The following is a 22,392-nucleotide window of genomic DNA, read 5'->3' as shown; positions in this document are numbered from 1 at the left end:
TACTATTATTATTAGTGGGCTCTACATTTTATCCCATAAAAATAAATGAAATATTTAAAAAGTTATGGCAGAAAACAAAATCTTGACCATCTTTTGTATTATTATTTTTTTGCCCCATGCCGATCACAAAAAGTCACATTGTGTAGGCACCATTATTACACATTTAAATGTTTTTCTTTATTTTTGGATATGGCATAATAGTTGTGCTACTTCTTAACAGAGCAAACACAGGGGATATACATGATTTACAATTAAACGCAAAATGTACATGTCATTACTAATTTTGTAAAAAACATTTTTTTTAACAATACCACAGATGAAGTTGATGTGTTCCAAAGTTCAAGAGACCTATCTCAACCTGACGAGGATATAAGTCCAGCAAAAATATAACCGTTTGTTGAAGATAAACATGTGTTCAAACGGAGGGTGCTAACCCTAAGGTAACTTGGTCTATATTAGTAACATTTTTTACCTAGGTGTAACCATTTATTACCTTAATGTAGTTTTTGGTAATAAATTTATATTGCTTTATTTAACTGTTCCCATCCAATAATGCCCAGGTGAATACAATTTTTTTTTAAAAATTCAAAAACCTGGGTTATTGCTGTAAACAAAACCTACCCTGTGTGGTGGAACTTTGTTGGGACATGTCAGACGCAGTAATCTTTAGAGGGGGTTGATGTCTGTGTGGGTTCAAAACCCTGTCAGGGGCAATACACTCATTTGGTTTTGGCATTGACTGGATCACAGGAATTGATTTAAAGTTTTTATTGTATTCGCTGCCGTTAGCAGTGAATACAGTTCTAAACACAATTTGCGTTTTATTTCAATATAAGGGAACGGGTACCTAACAACGCAAAGTAGTTTCTACACAGATTTTCTTTGTCACACACAAGTGATAAGATTTTGGAATTGTCCAGTAGTTCAATTTTTGATTGTGTTATTTCTATCGTATATTATTTGCATGTTTTCAGGATATAATCAGTAAAAAATATCATTAGTAATTCATTCGCAGTTAAATTTGAGTAAGGAAGTAGTTCGTACCAAAACAAAAGTTTTCGACGCTATTTTTTGTATGTGAAAGCTGATCTCATCATTTTCTAAAAGTAGGTACAGAAAACTTACCATATTATTTGAACTTAAATGTAATCTGTTTTGGAATTCTTATTTGGATTTCATGATGTGTAACAGTGTTGATAATTCAGGTGTCCTTGATATATTTTTTGTTGTTTGAGTTGTTTCCCTTGGTTTTCCCGCAATATTGATCAGTAGTTTTGCCCTATGTTTAAGCGGCTTTTGTTTTTGTAAAAAGTTTCGAAGTGTTCCTAATTTATTGGAAATATGGATTATTGATAGTTGGTCAGTATTATTTTGAGTTGCATTTGTTTTAGAGAGTGTATGTCATAGATGATTTTTTAATTAAGTAATGAGTGTGGTCTGATTTGAAATGTCATCAGTTTTCGTGATTTGGAACCTTTGAGAATGTTTTCAGAAAATCCGTTAATCTATAAGCTCTCTGTTTACTTAATCTCACATTTTATTCATATCACTTTGGCACACTGTGTTTATTATATTTTGCAGAAGTTACAGCAGAGAGAGAGAGTTTGACAGTAATGCGTGTTTTGAAGAAGATAATGCTATTATTGGTACAATTCAATTTCCACGAACTGGTGAGTTTAGAATTTATTTATGATTATGATGTATTTATAATAACTTCATTTAATGAACTTATGATTGTGGCGGCCAATAGAAAGCATATAGCTATATTATATGTTAATATACCTACAGGTTAAGTAAGCTGTTCAGTGTGTTGTAAATATTTAATACACCGATAAACACTTTCAGAACTAGCAGACGAGAGGCTTTTCTTAATCAGTAGTTTTAGGAATAAAGATAACTGGTTGTTTTCTCACTGTATAAATCGTAATGTAAAATGGTCTGACATGTGGTAGGTTTAACTGTTCATTTGAATACTTTGTGGAGTCAAAAGATGTGTTGAAGAATATACTGTGACAAAGCTAAGATCCAACGTTTGCTAATTGGTGTAATACATTTTAAAAATTGGACATTTAATCAGAACAAACTAGCAGTTTTGTTTATAAGCATAAGAGATATCAATTTTACTCAAAGATAAGGGAAGCAACTCGTATTTTTTTCACTTTGAATATACCTCTGTTATTTACGTAGATCATATAGAAGTGTTAATGGGTTAATTGTAATTGACCATAAATTTGGAGGTTTTTTTATTTAAATGATAATTATGCATTTTCAGACATAGGAAATTGATTTAAAATCTAATTTTTATGTTGATGTAATTTGTTTAATTTCAAGAGTGTTTGAGATTTCCTCGATTTCATTGACTCGATGATTCATTCTCTGAATTGATGATTGTTGATTGAATGTTCTAATGATCATCAACTTATTGATTTTTACTGATTGATTGGACATGTCCATGGAGCTTATATAGATGGAGAAGTAACTTAGACGTCATACAGTTAAATTCAGTATTATTGGGGTTGTTCTAACGCAAGTTTTCATGTGTTTTCGGGATTTTCCAAAGATTTGATGCATCCTGGGTAATAGTAGCCAAAATACCGCCATATTTGAATTCCAAGAGGAACATTGACAAAAAAAGACGAAGCATTTTTTCTACTTACATAAGAAGCAAAGTTATTTTAATATGTTAAAACGTACCATACACACTTTTCCACACAGATATTTCTCAAAAAAAAAAATAAAGCAATGTCGGCAGTAGTTCATGGATATAGCCGAAGTTTAAACGAGAGTGCGAGAATCGGGGGACTAGTGGGAAAACCCTCTTATGCACCGAAACGCACTGTGGATCTGAATCTGACTATCAACTACTTTCTGAGCTTCCTAACTCCATTGTATATATATCTGTGGACATGTAAGACCGAATATATGTGAACTGTAAGATGTTGAAAATGTGGCAAAGTTGTTTTGTTTAGAAGAGAAATACACAAGTTTTTTTTTTAATTTTTGGAGAAACTTTTTGTTTGAATGATCAAGGTATAAAACACTTTTTGTAAATGAACATCAAGGCTAACCATTTTCATAGTAATGGCAGGGCTTCCATTAATGGAAGTTTTGGGAGTCATTTCACTCCTTGAATTTGGCTTATGACTTCCAAAAATGTAATGCTTTTTTTCTTCTTTACCAATATTTTTGTGACTTCCAATGTCAAGACATTTTGCAGTCTTTGACTTCCAAATTTTTTTGGATCTTAATGGAAGCCCCTGAATGCCAATGGACCTACATGTTTTCACCTAAATTGTATTGGAAATATGTGAAAAACTTCCTTTTAAAAAGTTTCTAGCTGAAGTTAAGCAGAAGAAACAGAATATTGCTATGTTGTTAAAAAATTTCCAAGCCTTATGGTCACATATTCATGGAAAAATTCGAAGAAAAGGAAAATAGATTGTCCGGGTGTATAGATTTCCAGTCTGCTTATCATTTACTATACAATCTGGAAAACTTCAGTAGTGTAACTGGGGGTCAAAATTAATCCTGTCTAATGGTAATGTTGTAAAAAGTTTAATGTAATATATGTATTATAATAGAAATTAGATATATGTATGGATATTTTGTGTTAAACCAACACGTGAAACCCTGGGAACATCATTGCTAAAGCAATATTTGTTAGGTTACAATACCATACATTTAAATAGGCAAGAAAGTAAGGTAAAAATATCATTTACTATAGATTTAGAATGCAAGAAAAGATAAAATAACATTCCTCGCTTCTTAGTACAAAAAGTGCCATATCACTTTTTTATATTTATATTAATGTTTACTGCATAAAAACACTTTCTTATTTTTGTGTCGCCTTGAAAAAAGGTGACATTATAGGGGTTACTTTTTGTCGGCGGCGTCTGTGTCGGCGGGCGTCCGTTGTCGGCGTCCCCCTAAAGCTTGTCCGGAGCAATAACTCAGTCACTATAAGTCTGATTGACTTCAAACTTGGTATGCATGCTTCTTTCAATAACCCGAAGTGCCCAGTGCACAAGGACCCGGTAACTCCTGCAGTTCTTATTTTTAGCTCGACTATTCGATAAGAATAAGTAGAGCTATTGGGCAGTCACCCGAGGCGTCGGCGTGGGGCGTCGGCGTAACCACTTATGTTAAAGTTTTTGTAATAGTTTCAAAATATTTTTCAAAGTCCATTGACATATGGCTTTGAAACTTTGGCACACTTGTTCACCATCATGACCCCAACCTGTAGAACAGGAGGAGGTAACTCTATCAAGCATTTTGACAAAATTATGCCCCTTTTTTCGAACTTAAAATTTACGTTAAAGTTTTTTGTAATAGTTTCAAATATTTTCAAAGTCCATTGACATATGGTTTTGAAACTTTGCACACTTGTTCACCATCAGCATAACCCCAACCTGTAGACAGGAGGAGGTAACTCTATCAAGTATTTTGACAGAATTATGCCCCTTTTTCGACTTAGAATTTTACGTTAAAGTTTTTTTTGTAATAGTTCAAATATTTTCAAAAAAGTCCATTGACATATGGGGGGCTTTGAAAAAACTTTGCACACCTTGTTCCACATCATGACCCCAACCTGTAGACAGGAGGAAGGTAACTCTATCAAGCATTTTGACAGAATTATGCCCTTTTTTTCGACTTAGAATTTACGTTAAAGTTTTTGTAATAGTTCAAATATTTTCAAAGTCCATAGACATATGGCTTTGAAAAACTTTGCACACTTGTTCAACATCATGACCTCAACCTGTAGACAGCAGGAGGTAACTCTATTAAGCATTTTGACAGAATTATGCCCCTTTTTTCGACTTAGAATTTACGTTAAAGTTTTTGTAATAGTTCAAATATTTTCAAAGTCCATTGACATATGGCTTTGAAACTTTGCACACTTGTTCAACATCATGACCCCAACCTGTAAACAGGAGGAGGTAACTCTATCAAGCATTTTGACAGAATTATGCCCCTTTTTCGACTTAGAATTTACGTTAAAGTTTTTGTAATAGTTCAAATATTTTCAAAGTCCATTGACATATGGCTTTTGAAACTTTGCACACTTGTTCACCATCATGACCCCAAACCTGTAAACAGGAGGAGGTAACTGTATCAGGCATTTTTTTACTATCAAGCACTTAAGAATAGTCCGAGCATGCTGTCCTACCGACAGCTCTTGTTTGAGTTATTGCCCTTTGTTAATTTTCATACTTTAATTTTGTCCGGGCCATTTCTCTTCAACTAAAAAAGCTATGGACTTGAAACTTCATAGGATGATAGATCTCATTAAGAAGAAGTGCAGTGCACAAGAACCGGTACTCTGCAACTTACCTCATTTTTGAGTTATTGCCCTTTGTTAATTTTCATACTTTATTTTTGTCCGGGCCATTTCTCCTAATGTATCAAAGCCATGGACTTGAAACTTCATAGGATGATAGGTCTCATTAAGAAAAAGTGCAGTGCATAAGAACTGATACTCTGCATTTCTTATTTCTTGAGTTATTGCCCTTTGTTTATTTTCATACTCTAATTTTGTCCGGGTCATTTCTCTTTAAGTATAAAAGCTATGGACTTGAAACTTCATAGGATGATAGATCTCATTAAGAAGAAGTGCAGTGCATAAGAATCGGTACTCTGCATTTCTTAATTTTTGAGTTATGGCCCTTTGTTAATTTTCATACTTAATTTTTGTCCAGGCCATTTCTCCGAAAGTATAAAAGTTATGGACTTGAAACTTCATAGGATGATAGATCTCATTAAGAAAAAGTGCAGTGCATAAGAACTGATACTCTGCATTTCTTATTTTTTGAGTTATTGCCCTTTGTTGACTTTCTTACTTTATTTTTGTCCTGGTCATTTCTCCTCAAGTATGAAAGCTATGGACTTGAAACATCATAGAATGATAGATCTTATTGATAAGAAGTGCAGTGCACAGAAACTGCTGCTCTGCACTTATTATTTTTTCAGTTATTGCCCTTTGTTATTTTTCATATTTCATTTTTTGTCCTGGCCATTTCTCCTAAACTACATTGTTCACAAGGCGACACATCCGACTCGCGGAGTTCTAGTTCATTTTTAGCTAGACTATACAAAGTATATGGAGAGCCGTCCTTCTTGCCCCGGCGTCCGCGTCCTTATTTAGATTAAAGTTTTGGTTTTCCATATCATCAACCACATCTTATGTGACAAGGTTCATAACTCTAGCACCACTATTTTCAGATTTATCTCCCCCTTGAACTTAGAATTTTCCTTAAAAAATATTATTTTCTATCATTACTTCCATATTTCTTAAGGGATCAACTTCATACTTCAAATATATGTTCCTTATCATCAACCACATCTTATGTGACAAGGTTCATTACTCTAGCACCAATATTTTTCAAGTTTATCTCCTCTTGAAGATAGAATTTTCCTAAAAAAAGTTATTTTTAGCTCGACTATTCGATAAATAAGTAGAGCTATTGTAGTCACCAGTGCGTCAGTGTTGGTGTCGCGCGTCTGTGTCAGTGTAGGTGTAATAACTTATGTAAAAGTTTTTGTAATATCTCGAATATCAAAGTCCATTGACATATGGCTTTGAAACTTTGCACACTTGTTCACCATCATTACCCCCAACATGTAGACAGGAGGAGATAACTGGATCAAGCATTTTGACAGAATTATGCCCTTTTTCAACTTAGAATTTACGTTAAGTTTTTGTAATACCTCAAATATTTTTAGACTTAGATTTTATGTTATTTAATTAAAGTTTGCATACCACCTCAGATATTTTCATATACTATTGACATCTGGCTAGGAACAAGTTGAAATTTATATACTCTTCTTTGAGAGCATAATAGGACTCTCTTCAAGGCCTATAACAGTAACATGGATTGAAAGGAAAATTTGGCCCTATAACAGTAACATGGATTTAAAGGAAAATGTGGCCCTTTTGTTAACATTTTACATTATCAAGGCTCTTTTTCTATCAAGCACTTAGAATGGTAGAGCGTTGCTGTCCTACCGACAGCTATTATTTACTGTTACTTTATTTATTTCTTAAGGGATCAACTTCATATTTCAAATATATTATCCTTATCATTAACCAAATGTTATGTGACAAGGTTGTTTAGTTTTACGCTAGCACCAATATTGCAAGAATTACCTCCCCATGAACTTAGATTTTTTTTACTTGAAAAATATTATTTTTTACTATGACTTCTTTAGTTTCAAAGGCATCTACCTCTTGCTTCTTCAGTTACATCTTATGTGACTAGGTTCATAACTCTTAAAGCAATATTTTCAGGTTAATATCCATTTGAACTTAGGATTTTTTTAAAGAAATATTATAAGTAATTTAATTTACTTTTTAGCTCACCTGAGCAATGCTCAGGGTGAGCTATTGTGATGGCCCTGTGTCCGTCGTCCGTCGTGCGTCGTCAACTTTTAACATTTTTAACATAAACAACATCTCCTCTGAAACCAATAACTGCACATCAACCAAACTTTACAGAAATGATCCTTGGGTGGTCCCTTTCAAAGTTGTTCAAATGGTTCCGGTCTGTTGCATATGTAGGTCATAGGGCCAGAAAAAGGATTTCAAAAAACACAAAATCAAAAAATCTACTTGTCTGAAAGTACATGGGCCAGAGCTTTGATTTTTGGTATATGGTATCATCTATGGGTCCTCTACCAAAGTGGTTCAAATTTTGTCCCTAGTGTCAAAATTGGCCCCGCCCCGGGGGTCATAGGTTTTTCTTTATATGTATATAGTAAAATCTAAAAAAAATCTTCTTCTCTGATTTGGCAAAGGCTACAGAGTAGATATTTGGCATGAAACATTGTGTAGTAGACCTCTATCAAGATTGTTCAAATAATGGCCCTAGGGTCAAAATTGGCCCCACCCCGGGGGGTCATTGATTTTCATTACATACATATAGTGAAAACTTGAAAAATCTTCTGGTCTGAAAGTAAATGGCCTAGAGCTTTGATATTTGGTCTATGGTATCATCTGAAGGTCCAATACCAAATGTGCACAAATTTTGTCCTTAGTGTCAAAATTGGCCCGGCCCGGGGGTCATAGGTTTTTCTAATATGTATATAGTAAAAATAAAAAAATTTCTTCTCTGAATTGGCAAAGGCTACAGGTAAGATATTTGCCATGAAACATTGTATGGTAGACCTCTACCAAGATTGAGCTTTGATATTTGGTCTATGGTATCATCTATAGGTCCAAAACCAAACTTGTTCAAATTTTGTTCCTAGAATTAAAATCGGCCCCGCCCTGGGGGGTCATTGATTTTCCCTATATGTATATAGTTAAAACTTAAAAAATCTTTTAAAGAACCCAAAGAGCTAGAGTTAAGATATTTAGCATGAAACATCTTCTAATGGGTGTCTACCAAGTTTATTCAAATAAAAGCCCTGGGGTCAAAATTGGCCCCGCCCCAGGGGGTCATTGATTTTCCCTATATGCATATAGTAAAAACTTTAAAAAAAATTCTTTTAAAAAATGCAAAGAGCTAGAGCTAAGATAATTAGCATGAAACATGTTCTAATGGATGTCTACCAAGTTCGTTCAAATAAGAGCCCTGGGGTCAAAATTGGCCCCGCCCCGGGGGGCATTCATTTTCCTTATATGCATATAACAAAAACTTAAAAGATCTTTTTAGAAAAAAAAACAAACAAATAGCTAGAGTTAAGATACTAAGCATGAAACATCTTCTAGTGAGTGTCTTCCAAGTTTGTTCAAATAAAAGCCCTGGGGTCAAAATTGGCCCCGCCCCAGGGGTCATTCATTTTCCTTATATGTGTATAGCAAAAAACTTAAAAATCTTCTTCGAAAAAACCTGAATAGCTAGAGTTCAGATATTAAAGCATGAAACATTGTCTAGTAAGTGTCTACAAAGATTGTTCAAATAAAAGCCCTGGGATCAAAACTGGTCCTGCCCCAGGTGTGTCATTGTTTTTAACTACATGTATATGTGTAAAGAAAAAAAACTTGGAAAAATCTTCTTTTAAAAAACCCAACAAGCTAGACCTTAGATGTTTAGCATGAAACATCTTCTAATGGGTGTTAACCAAGTTTGTTCAAATAAAAGCCCTGGGGTTTAAACTGGCTCCGCTCTTGGGGGGGGGGGGGGGGGGGCTAAATACAGGTGAGCGACTTTGGGCCATCATGGCCCTCTTGTTTATATTTCTTATCATTACACATATGTTGTGTGACAAGCATGACTATTTCCAGAATTACTCCCCCCCCCCCCCCCCCTTAAACTTATTTATGGAATTTATGTAAACAAATGTTCATAGTTTCATAGTTTTGTCTTCCATACCAACTTATCTCAGCCCCTTGATATTTGGTATACAGTATTGACGTGGTCCCATACCGTCGGATTTGATTTCAGGTCTGTCGCTCACCACGCCCTGTTTACCGTTAAATTTTCAACATCAATGGTCAATGGTGTGAAATTTTTGTAACAGTTTTTTTTAGCAACTACTTATCACAGGCTCTTGATATTTGACATGGTCTCATACTGTGGGATTCGATTTCAAGTCTTTCACTCATCCACTTCCTGTTAACTGACTTAGTTAAATTTTCCACATTAATGGTCAGTGGTTAATTTTTTTCAAAACATTACAGCATCATGATATTTGGTATAGAAATGCAACCCGGCCTTTTCTGTCTTTGACCCATTTTTTTTTTTTTTTTTTTTTTAAATTTTGAAATCATTCATTTACTATTGTTGAAATCTACTTATAATACCTTTAAATTACCATGTTCCCCAGTACTTTTTATTTACATGCTTAAGATGTTCTTAACATACGCAAAACAAACTTGTACATTCCTTTATTAGAAATTCTCTTTTTTTATATAACCAGGCACAAGTGACAAGATAATATTTATTTATATGCTATTATCATTGTGGACACAAACTGTAAACAAAGGTATCATTTTTGATTCTAGTCAAAGTAAAAACAAACAGTGATTGCACTAGAGTTATATCAGAAAGTTTGTTCGAGCTTTACATGCTCATAATATTTCTATCTTTGTCAGAGAAATATTTGATTTCTGAGAACTATTTTGACTTCAATTTCTAAAGAAACATGAAACTACACCCCAAATTTAAATGCATAATAACTATACATTTGTTTGACTTAACTGTTTCTTATGGTCAATAGTGTAACATGTATATAATTTTTTATGTTCATTTACATTTGCTTGTCTTTCTATCATTTCAATCCATAATGTCTTAATCATTTATATAACTTGATTATCCTTAATTATGTAGCATTGTTTTTAGATTTACATTGTATTTGCAATTTTGTGAACATTTATCAGTAAGTAATATTCTTAATAAAAGAAATATCACAATTGATATGAAGTACCAAGCCATTTATAGAGTGTGTTTCCGATTTATGAAAATGTTTTTAACAAATGACTTAAAATTGAGCAATCACCATACTTTCCTAGCATAAGAAAACTTAAAATAAAATTTACTTAAAATTGCAAGCAAGTTGCAATTTTATTCATGAGATAAACTAATCGTGACCCAAATTGTTAGCAAGTTCTTGTTTAATATGCCTTTAAATTAGAAAAAGAACACCTGATTATGTATGAAAGTAACTGAAAATATTGAAAGCTTTATAATAGAATGTTTGTCATGCAAGCATTAAATTGTGTAAGAAATTCAGACTATTAGATAAGGCGATTTTCTTATTAAGCTGCTGTTATAAAATTACATTATTATTATTGCGAGTAAAAAGGTTCTGGGGATATTTCTTCTATCATGTTTTTAACCAGGGGTATAGATAATTTACATTGTTTACTTTTTTTATATGCCCGAAAAGGGCATATTATGTTATACCCCTGGCGTCTGTCCGTCCGTCCGTCCGTCTGTTAGCAATTTGGTTCCGGAGCATAACTTTAGTTCATTTGACCCACAATGTTCAAACTTCATAGGATGATTGTCCATATTGGGTAGAAGACCCTTTTTGATTTTGGAGTCAAAAGGTCAAAGGTCACTTTTACCTTGATACTGAAAACAGTTTCTGTCCGTTAGCAATTTGTCCGTTAGCAATTTGGTTTCCGGAGCATAACTTAAGTTCCATTTGGCCCACAATGTTCGAAACTTCATAGGAAGATTGTCCATATTGGGTAGAAGACCCTCATATTATTTTGGGGTCCAAAAGGTCAAAGGTCAAGGTCACTATTACCTTAAAAACTGAAAACATTTTCGGAGCATAACTTAAGTTTCATTTAACCCACAATGTTCAAACTTCATAGGATGATTGTCCATATTGGGTAGAAGACCCCTATTGATTTTGGGTCAAAAGGTCAAAGGTCAAGGTCACTATTTCCTTAATACTTAAAACAGTTTCCGTCCGTTAGCAATTTGTCCATTAGCAATTTGGTTTCCGGAGCATAACTTAAGTTCCATTTGGTCCTAAATGTTCAAACTTCATAGGATGATTGTCCATATTGGGTAGAAGACCGCTATTGATTTTGGGGTCAAAAGGTCAAAGGTCACTATTACCTTGATACTGCAAACAGTTTCCGTCCGTTAGCAATTTGTCCGTTAACAATTTGGTTTCCGGATAACTTAAGTTCCATTTGGCCCACAATGTTCAAACTTCATAGGATGATTGTACATTTTGGGTAGAAGACCCCTATTGATTTTTTGGTCAAAACGTCAAAGGTCAAGGTCACTATTACCTTAAAACTAAAAACAGTTTCCGAAACATAACTTAAGTTCCATTTGACCCACAATGTTCAAACTTCATAGGATGATTGTCCATATTGGGTAGAAGACCCCTATTGATTTTGGGGTCAAAAGTTCAAAGGTCAAGGGCACTATTACCTTGATACTGAAAACAGTTTCCGTCCGTAAGCAATTTGTCCGTTAGCAATTTGGTTTCCGGAGCATAACTTAAGTTCCATTTGGCCCACAATGTTCAAACTTCATAGGAAGATTGTCCATATTGGGTAGAAGATCCCTATTGATTTTGGGGTCCAAAGGTCAAGGTCACTATTACTTAAAACTGAAAACATTTTCGGAGCATAACTTAAGTTTCATTTAACCCACAATGTTCAAACTTCATAGGATGATTGTCCATATTGGGTAGAAGACCCCTATTGATTTTGGAGTCAAAAGGTCAAAGGTCAAGGTCACTATTTCCTTAATACTTAAAACAGTTTCCGTCCGTTAGCAATTTGTCCATTAGCAATTTGGTTTCCGGAGCATAACTTAAGTTCCATTTGGTCCTAAATGTTCAAACTTCATAGGATGATTGTCCATATTGGGTAGAAGACCGCTATTGATTTTGGGGTCAAAAGGTCAAAGGTCACTATTACCTTGATACTGCAAACAGTTTCCGTCCGTTAGCAATTTGTCCGTTAACCATTTGGTTTCAGGAGCATAACTTAAGTTCCATTTGGCCTACAAAACATAGGATGATTGTACATTTTGGGTAGAAGACCCCTATGTCAAAGGTCAATGTCACTTTTACCTTGATACTGAAAACAGTTTCCGGAGCATAACTTAAGTTCCATTTGGCCCACAATATTCAAACTTCAGAGGATGGTTGTCCATATTGGGTAGAAGACCCCTATTAATTTTGGGGTCAAAGGTCAAGGTCACTTTTACCTTAAAATTTAAAACAGTTTCCGGAGCATAACTAAAGTTCCATTTGGCCCACAATATTCAAACTCCTTAGGATAATTGTCCATAATAAGGTAGAAGACCCCTATTGATTTTAGGGTCACAAGGTCAAAGGTTAAGGTCATTATTAATAACTTAAGTATTAATCAACGTACATCTGTAAAATTTTATAGGATGAACAGCTAATTCCCATGTCTTACAAATGCTTCATCCTTACTAAAAAAAAAAACACTTTCGGGCATATAATGCTCCGGCTAGCGATGCTCTTGTTTATCAATATGGCAATTGGTTTTAAAGATTTGTTTTCTTAAATATGGATATTATTGAATCATCCTTGACATCAGTATTCTCATTTTTTTAGCTCACATTAGCAAAAGGTCAGCTATTACAGACAGTCAAAGATTCCTGGTCTGTCCGTCATCCATATTTCAATAATGTCATATTAAACTACTCAGTTTTGAAAACGTCAAAAATTCTCATTTACTGTGTGCAAGAACGCTTTAAATTGATTTGGTCTTTTGCATGATAAGGTCACAGTAGGTAACAAAAGATTAGATATTACAACCATCCTTTTCTCTTATTGTCCCATTTGCTTGTTTTGCATTATTAAAGCCATTTCCTCATGCTCCCATTGCATTTGTAATGTTTCTTTGCAAAAAAGTAAATAACAGAATTTGAAAAATTTATTTTTGACTGTTACAGGCTTATTAAAAATATAATACGCAAACTATTAAAAGTACTTTATTTTGTATTTTTTTAATCTCAGAAATTTTTTAAATTAAAGTATTTTACAAAAATACCTATATTTTCTTCTTAAATTTCATGAAATAAACATGTTCCAAGTTTCACTTTTCATCATGTGAAAAACTGAAATGCTTTAGCTAGGTAATCTGTCTGTCATTACATTTGAAGCTTATGTAGCAATATAGTATTCTAGGTATTGTTACTGTATGTATATTCATTATCACATAATTCTCTCATCATGTTAAGGATCTAGTCATGAATGTACTGCATGCATTCATATTTTGGATGTATATTTTATTGTACCACTTAGATAATGTAATAAAGTTGTTCTCATTTAGTTTATTCTTACTTCTTTCCCTCTTTCAATGTAATATTCAACAACCAGTGTTAATGTCTCTATCAGATTAATAATCTGTAATTCCGTGGCCGATATTCCGTTATTCTTTACAATTGCAACGTTTTAGTGAGACACATAATTATGCATTTATAATGCGCAGCGAATACATCAGTGCTTTCAGCGCTTTGATTAATCTAAATATAGACATAAAATAAATTAGCTTCCTACACAATTAAACTAAGATAAATTCTGTATAAACTGAAACAAAAATATCACTTGCATAATTATAGAAAGCTTTAAACCCAGACAGTAACTTGCTGGAACAGTGAATTTTTTGTGCCATTAGTTGGATTGCCTTTACACCCATGTAGCCTGACAAGGCACTTACTATCCTGTTGGCATCTTTATTTTAGGATTCTGATGCTCATTCGTTTTGTGGGCCTATTATCACCTTTCGGCCCAAGTCTGGTGCTGTGTATTAATCACTATATATTTTATTGGTGTTATAATTTAGAGCTATACATACCCCTGGTCACACGGAAGAACATATGATACTATATTTAGAAGAGGAGAATGCTGTGTTAGCTGGGGATACCATACTGGGAGAGTCTACGGCAGTATGTCATACACTTACTCTTTCTTAAATTAACATTTCCATTATAGTTTGAAATATTCAGAGTAAGACCTATTTATTACATGCTTTTCGGTGGTTTATAGAAAAATATAAGTGAAATATAAAACTGATATTTCACTGTTTGAAACTGAAATTATCAATTTGATATTTTTCACTGTTTTGGATTTAAGCCTGTAACGTTGTTTCAGTGAAATTCCAGCGTGCATAATACTGGAAGGATTTAACTCAATACAGGATTGGAGAAGTACCTAGACACTTGCAGAAATCATGATCACAAAATAGACAAATATCGTTTTTTTTCCGCAGATTTTTACATTTTTCATTCATTATCATACATAAATCGGTATGAAAAGATGAATTAGACCTGTTAAAGTTCATTCCGCTGGGTAAAAAGGCAAGATTTTAGCATTTTATCATTCAAGCGCCTTGTACGGTATGTACTGGAATACGGTATTTAGCGTTGTTAATGATATGACGTCGTAAATGACGTCGCATTGTATTATTATTTGGCGCGATTTTCATTTAGTATTAGGATAAAATGTCTTTTTAATAAAATGTTTCTATGCATAATTATAAGGAAAAGAAAACTTGTTTATTTGAGTGTAAGATCAAAATACATTTCACCTCTTGAACACCAAAAGTTCATATTTACCTTTTGGTTTTTACTTGGTGAAATATATTCCGATCTTACACTGAACTAACTATATCTCACACTTAAGCATAGTTGAAAGGAAGGGCAATTGGTGTTATACAGTTGTATCTCATATGGCATAAAAAAAAGAGTTACAACTGTTTGTACATTGTTTCAGTATTGAAATGTCAACTTTTGATAATTATGTCAATGATGAAGTACTTTTATGTTAAACACATTTTTTTTCAGAATTATTAAACTTTGATCATCTTTTGTTTTTTTACAGGTATTTGAAGACCTTCATTCGTATATGCAGTCATTACAGAAGATATTAGACTTAAAGCCAAGTATTCTGTATCCAGGTAATATTATAACTAACTCATATCTCAGGTCTCAAGAGGTGCGCTAATATCCATTTTCAGTTTAATAATTAGTTCATTTCTTTATTATAATTTACAAATATTTCTGTTTTAAGTGCCCTTAAGTTGATTAATATAAATTTTTATTTTTATAGACTTTTTTTTTACATCCAGAGAGTTCTTTTAATTAACATCAGATAAAATTTTTCCACACTTCTAGCATTTTCTGACATGATGTAAATTATCTCTTGTTAAAATCTTTTTTGAAATTGGTGTTATATAATATTTTTGTTTACATACATAAAACAACTACTCCCCCATCAGAATGTCTGATTACTTTGCTCATTTCAATATTTTTTATCAATGATATATATTTTGAATAATGACACCTTCAAAATGGAGGTCGTTGACTACAAACCACTTGCCCCTCACCGCTGTGGGTTCGAATCCCGACAGGGACTTTTGATTCTTTCATGTGAGGAGGCTATCCAGCTAGCTTATGGAACGTCGGTGGTTCTACTCAGGTGTCCGTTTGTACCTGAAATATTGAATAGAAGGGCATCAGAGTACTTCCTCCACCAGTAAAGCTGGAACGTCACCGTATGATCAATACAGTGTCAGTGTGTCATAAAACCCTAACAAACCTTCAAAATGGCTGCCACATTTGTGAAGGGAGATAAATATTGTCAACATTTGGAACTATCTATACTGCTGGCAGATTAAATTGAAAAGCTCTACTTTATTATCCCCAAAACTTCTAAAATATAGTAGCTCAGCCTCAGAAAATCTGTTTTAACAATTCAGCAGAAAAATGGACAAGTGTGCATGTTATAATATACAACAAAAACCCTGTGATATGTAATGAAGTAAGTCAGTGCACAGGAACTTGAAATTCTATCAAATAACCAATATTAATGATAATATCCAAATATACCCCCTATATACTATAAATTATTTATAGTATATAGGGGGTATATTTGGATATTATCATTAATATTGGTCATTTGATAGAATTTCAAGTTCCTGTGGTCAGTGGGTGCTTGCTTGTGCCTGAAATATTGCACTGAGGAGCACCTGATTTCTTTCTCCCCCAGTAAAGTTGCCATTTGATCTTTACAATTTTGATGTAGCTTAAACAACAACAAGGAAAATAATATTAATAATTTATCATTGATATACACTTAAAACATAAATTATATATAATAAAAATCATATATTAGTTACAGAGACAATATTGGATGGTGCCCTTAGGTTCTATGGTACTGAATAAATCGGTTAATTCCATTTTAGTGGAATTAACTGTTGCATAATTACTTTTTAATGATATTTTTGATGTATTTTTATTGTACATGTATAAATAATGTGTATTTTTATTGTATAAATAATGTATCTTGAGAAATTCATTATAACATGTGTTTTGTTTTATGTCAGGGCATGGTATTGTAATAAAGAACCCTTTAGAACATGTAACATATTATATTAACCATAGAAACGAAAGAGAAAATCAGATATTAGATGTCCTACAGAAGCAGGCGGGAACCAATCTCTCCACTCTAGATATTGTCAAAGTTGTTTATAAGGTAATGTACTCCCATTCTTATGTAATTTTTTATAGTTAAAGCTGCATGCCTCCAGATGAGCCAAAGTACTAGAAGAAAATCAAACTAGAGAACATAAAAGTTAAAAGGTTCAAGTAATAATTTACATGTTATAATAATTATGTTATTGATGACTGATTTTTCAAAATTTCTCACAATATTTCTACTGCAATACTAGAGCAGTAAGGGCTTTTTTGCATATTTTTACTTTTTTTTGTAATTTATGTGGATTGTAAGTGTTGTTTGCAATGTTTAAATTACTTTATTTGTTCACTTCACAATATTGAACTTGTCAAAATGTTTATGAAAATGAGCATGAGTCTGGAGGCATGCTGCTTTAAAGTCTGATTGGCTGAAGGGCTTCTGTGGCTGAGTTGTTAAAGTGGCTGACCTCTAATCACTTGCCTCTTACTACTGTAGGTTCAAATTCAAATCCTTGCAGCGATTTGGATTCTTTCGTCATGACTATGTGAGAAAACTATTCAGCTTATATATAGGTTAGTGTTTCTACTTGGGTGTCCCCTTGCTCAATAAGTATTGCAGGAAAGAGATTTCCATCGTCTTCCACCAGGAAAGCTGTGAAATGACCTTTAATCACCCCCCCCCCCCCCCACACACACACACACACATCCCTTAAAAGAAAAAAAATGTAGAAATCTTTGAAGTTTTTGAGCTATCACTGGACCAAGCAAGGACTTAGTGATTTCATGGCATCGTAAATGATATCATTTTGTAAGTAGGGCTAAGATCAATATTCATCCTAGTAGTTTACACTGGTTTATCATATTTATCCTAGTAGTTTACACTGGTTTATCATATTTATCCTAGTAGTTTATCAACATAATAATTTATTATTTCTATATAATATGAGTAAAAATCAAGAAAGTAATGTCAGTGAATTGTTTTTAATTGTGAATAGCCTTTTACCAATTAAAACCTTGTTCTACTAGATATTTGTACAAAGGGCCTATCTTAGCCAATGGTTGGTAAAGCAGCCCTTTGTCATCTGGAAGAAAATAAAAATCAAATAATATCATAATAGAAACAGTGTTGTAACTTTGTGAGGGGTAAAAAGATTATGACTTGGAACTATTTTGATGATTTTAACTCAACTGTATTACATTTTCTTTATTGCCAATATTTCCATTGGTTGTGCTAATGTATTATCATGAATGTCATTTATTTCAGGGCTTAAATCCGAGTCTAATCCCGTCAGCTTGTGGAAATGCTCGACATCACCTGAAAAAACTTGTAAAAGATGATAAAGTTGGTAAGAAATTCATGTTTTATGTCCTGTTTGGTTTTTGAATTTAGGCAATAGATATCAATTTTGAGTGCATTGTTGCACAGTTTGAGTTAAAATGCACAGGCATGAGTAATTAATTACAAAGCATTTGAGCAATAAAACATGAATTATTATGCTATAGTGCAAGAAAAATTAATATACATTTCCATTCTTACATGTTAAGATAAAAAAAAAAAAGAATTGATAAAAAAATATGTTGAACTACATTGAGTGTAGAAGTAATTTTGTTGACATCATTTAGTTTATTGACATCATATATGACATATGTTAGCATTTGTTTTGTATGCTGTATGCTTATTGGTAATAATGCACTTGATCTCTCTATCTGTTTGATAAGGGAATAATGTGAAGCATGTTAGAATGTATAAGTTAAACTTTGGTGTTCTAACAATTCCTTCTTTTAATGCTGCCTAATAAAATAATGGAAGTTTTGTAGTTATTTACACCTTGGTTTTGGCCTGTGACTTCCAAAATGTAATGCTTTTCCTTCTTTACCTATATAATGTGACTTCCAGTGTGAGACATTTTGAAGTCTCTGACTTCCAAATTTTGGATCTAAATGGAAGCCCTGATCCATGGAGCATTATATGTACTTGCTTCTTTATCCTTCTTTAGTTCTGTGTACTGTCACCTTTCCTCATGATAATGTCAACTAGCAACTTCATTAATTGAAAAGTATCTTCCATATCTTAGGACGTAGGTAAATTTGATGACCCTCTAAATTTTGGAAGAGTATGGGGTCACTGAGGTCAAGGTCATCAATGCTGAAAATAGATTTTCACACTTTCCTCTTACAGTCATCATTCTTTTACTCAGTTGCCTTTTATATTTGGTAAGTATAAACTTTAGGTGGGGCTTTAACTTTTGGTGAGTGAGGTTTCACTTGGCTCAAAACGTAACTTCAGCTTTATGTCCTGTATTGTCATGTTTGACTCATTTTTAAATCCATTACATATTAAATGCTGTCCTGTACTTCCTATCCACAGTATATAAGCCCCATAATAGCCACACAGTAAACTGATTAACTGACTTAGATAAGTAACAGTAAACCAAATACCAAATAATACTTAGTATTTTATGAGTAACAGCCCTTGGTACAATGTATGAAAAAAGGTCAATGTTACCATGTGAGCTTCCTTAATTCATCAGTTTACTTATGAGTAACAGCCCTTTGTACAATGTATGAAAAAAGGTCAATGTTACCTTGTGAGCTTCCTTAATTCATCAGTTTACTTAGTTCTGGTAGAGTTATTGCTCTTGTTTTTTTATACAAATCGTTGGGGTAGAAATCAATATCACATTTCTTTACTATAATAATGTTTCTCAAACAAATGTCTTGAGAGACAATGGAAGATGGCATTGCAGAGTTATGATACTTTGAACAACTGTGATGATTAGCAGTAATCATTTTAGTTTAATTTTTTAGAGTTATTGCCCTTGATTCATAATAAAGTTGATGTAATAGCCAATATTATTATAGTATGCCTATGGAGATGTTTAGAATATTAGAATATTTTTAATCATAGCTTCTACAAGAAAAGAGGATGCCTTGTAGTTAAGGTGTCTGCTTCTGTAGCTAGCTTATGGAAGGATAGTGCTACCTGCTTGTGCCTGGATTAATGCACATACAGGTACCTTGAAGTCCAGTAAAGCTCGAAGAACACAATCATTATGGGAGTCGGTGACCTTAACAGTACTGGTGTTATTTGGTAAAACTAATCCTCTCTCTTAGTAGGTCTAGCAAAAAACAAACAAAAACAATAAAAAAAAACAATAAATTTAAATTTCTGAATTGTATTTATGGAGTGGAAATGTGCAGAGTTGGAAATTATAATTGCATTTGTATATGTCATTTGTATGCATTGTGTAAACATTTTATTTATATCGTTAAGAATGAGATTAATTATGTGTATTTCAGAACATATAGTTGAAGAAGATGAAGAAAGATGGTGTATTGTGACATCAAAGTCTAATATATGACAAATTGAACAAGTAGAACATCTAATTGGATTTTAATTGCCAATGGGTGGGATATTTTGCCGTGTGGTTGGGATCTCTTGTCAAATATGCAGGATCTCTTAACTGTGAGAGAATTTTTATCCTATTGTTATTTTTTTATCCAACTAAATAAGCAGGGCTTTCATTTTGATAGGCAGGTTTTGTTGTAAATTTGTGATAAAGAACAAAGTCATATAGATAGTTATTGTTTTTATCAATTCATCAATCTGAAAGATTTCTCATATATTGACCATGCTGTTAATGAATCTAATACTATTAAATTACTATACAGTGTTGAGTACAATTTTGAATTCTAATGGATGTGTACACAGCTGTTTCACCAATTAAGGTTCAATAGAAGTATGGTTCTCAGAAATTGTTTGTAGAATATTTATGATGAAAGATTGTTGAATTTGGAATTGTTATAATAATTTTTTATCTACATTTCATTCAGAGATGAGCTTGATAAACTTTTATTATACATGTCACTCATACTATGCATTACATTGTATTATATAAATCAGATATGAATATCTATGTAAAGTATTGCTATCAAACAAACTAATGTAACTTTTATATATCTGGAGCTTTAATTGTGTCGAAGTTAGATAATATATTATATTTGTATTTTATACATAAAATGTGTGTGCTATTATTAACTAGTAGATAAAAGTGAGAGTCAGTTGAAAAATGTTAATTATTTATCACAGTATATAAATGAAATCACTGTACCCTGTCTTGCGAGCCTATAAAATTGAATGTGTACCCTGTCCTTAGATTACAAGCACATGTTACTTCCGATTACTGTTACTTACTTTGGGATATATATATTTTAACTTGTACCTTTCTTGGGATAACAGGAAGTAGACTTGTTTATATACTGTGTTTATACTTATTAGGAGTTAAATAGAATTTTACACATGTTGTATTTTGTTATAGTTTACAAAAAAAAAAAATTAACACTTAAGTACCAAGGTATTTACTTGTATACAAGTACATTATCAATGTTTTTAAATTGTTCATGTTTGTGATTTACTTGTATTCAAGTACATTATCAATGTTTTTAAATTGTTCATGTTTGTGATTTACTTGTATACAAGTACATTATCAATGTTTTTAAATTGTTCATGTTTGTGATTTACTTGTATACAAGTACATTATCAATGTTTTTAAATTGTTCATGTTTGTGATTTACTTGTATTCAAGTACATTATCAATGTTCTTAAATTGTTCATGTTTGTGAATTTTTGTTACTTTTTTCTCTTGAAAATACGTGCATGTAAAAAAAAAGATTATACATTGTTGTTCATGCATATACATGTATATTTATACATATTTAATTGTATTTGTTAAACATTTTACATTTAATGTATTTGTAATTTTACACATATTTGTAATTTGTTTAACTTTAACAGACATATCTCTATTGAAAATAAAGCAAAGTAAAGTATTTATTCTAGTCAGAATTTTGAAAATATGAATAATGTCATTGTTTTATGTTAATGCAGCATGTCATTGGATGATTGCAATGAAACATGTAATTGGTTGATTGTAATGAAACATGTAATTGGTGAATTGTATTGAAAAAAATCATTGGTTGGTTGATTGTATTGTATTGAAACATTTTAAAGATTTTTAGCTCAACTTTTTCAAAGAAAAAAAATCTATTGCACCAGTCATGTCATCCGTTCCCACCTTACGGACAATGTCTTTAAGAAGATAAAACTCAATTTGACCTTCAGTCATAATAACCTTGACCTTGAAGGTCAAATTATTGTGTACTTGGAAGAACACTTATTATAAAACTGACATGTTAAGTAATTCCAGTATGACCTTTACATTGAAATAACCTTGACAATCAAGGTCAAATAGATGCTTTTCACACTGCAATTATTATTTCCCCTGGTCACCATTTTGGGGTCATTTCCAATATATCATATCCTTAATGTTAATCTTTTACATATTGGTGCTATGATAAAACATTGCTGATTTAATTTATGCTTGAACAAAACAATCCTTATGGCAAAACCTGTATGTTGAATTATTCAAATGTAACCTTGACCTTTGTTAACTTTAAATATTTGAAATTTGCTTAGATTGTCATAACTCTGTTATTTATTTACTGGTTTGATTTATACTTGGACAAA

General features: G+C 32.5%; 1 protein-coding gene and 1 long non-coding RNA gene across 2 annotated transcripts in view; both read left to right on the top strand.

Annotated features, from left to right (window-relative positions):
• The window catches only part of LOC132759198 (endoribonuclease LACTB2-like), a 29,528-nt gene extending 8,253 nt beyond the window's left edge, over nucleotides 1-21,275 (top strand). The window contains exons 3-9 of the mRNA XM_060750922.1: nucleotides 317-378; nucleotides 1,789-1,793; nucleotides 14,234-14,336; nucleotides 15,271-15,346; nucleotides 16,775-16,923; nucleotides 18,130-18,211; nucleotides 20,166-21,275. Coding sequence (XP_060606905.1) covers nucleotides 317-378; nucleotides 1,789-1,793; nucleotides 14,234-14,336; nucleotides 15,271-15,346; nucleotides 16,775-16,923; nucleotides 18,130-18,211; nucleotides 20,166-20,227 — 539 coding nt within the window. The 3' untranslated portion in view covers nucleotides 20,228-21,275. The remainder of the gene's footprint in view (nucleotides 1-316; nucleotides 379-1,788; nucleotides 1,794-14,233; nucleotides 14,337-15,270; nucleotides 15,347-16,774; nucleotides 16,924-18,129; nucleotides 18,212-20,165) is intronic.
• On the top strand, nucleotides 11,204-13,719 carry LOC132759197 (uncharacterized). The gene is made up of 2 exons (XR_009629678.1): nucleotides 11,204-12,098; nucleotides 12,713-13,719. It is a non-coding gene; the product is annotated as an uncharacterized LOC132759197 (long non-coding RNA).
• Nucleotides 21,276-22,392: the final 1,117 nt, after the last annotated feature.

This window comes from Ruditapes philippinarum, unplaced genomic scaffold (assembly GCF_026571515.1).
Source record: "Ruditapes philippinarum isolate M1 unplaced genomic scaffold, ASM2657151v2 ctg2197_1_1_1_1, whole genome shotgun sequence".
NCBI lineage: Eukaryota > Metazoa > Mollusca > Bivalvia > Venerida > Veneridae > Ruditapes > Ruditapes philippinarum.
This window is presented reverse-complemented; position numbering and strand designations above follow the sequence as displayed.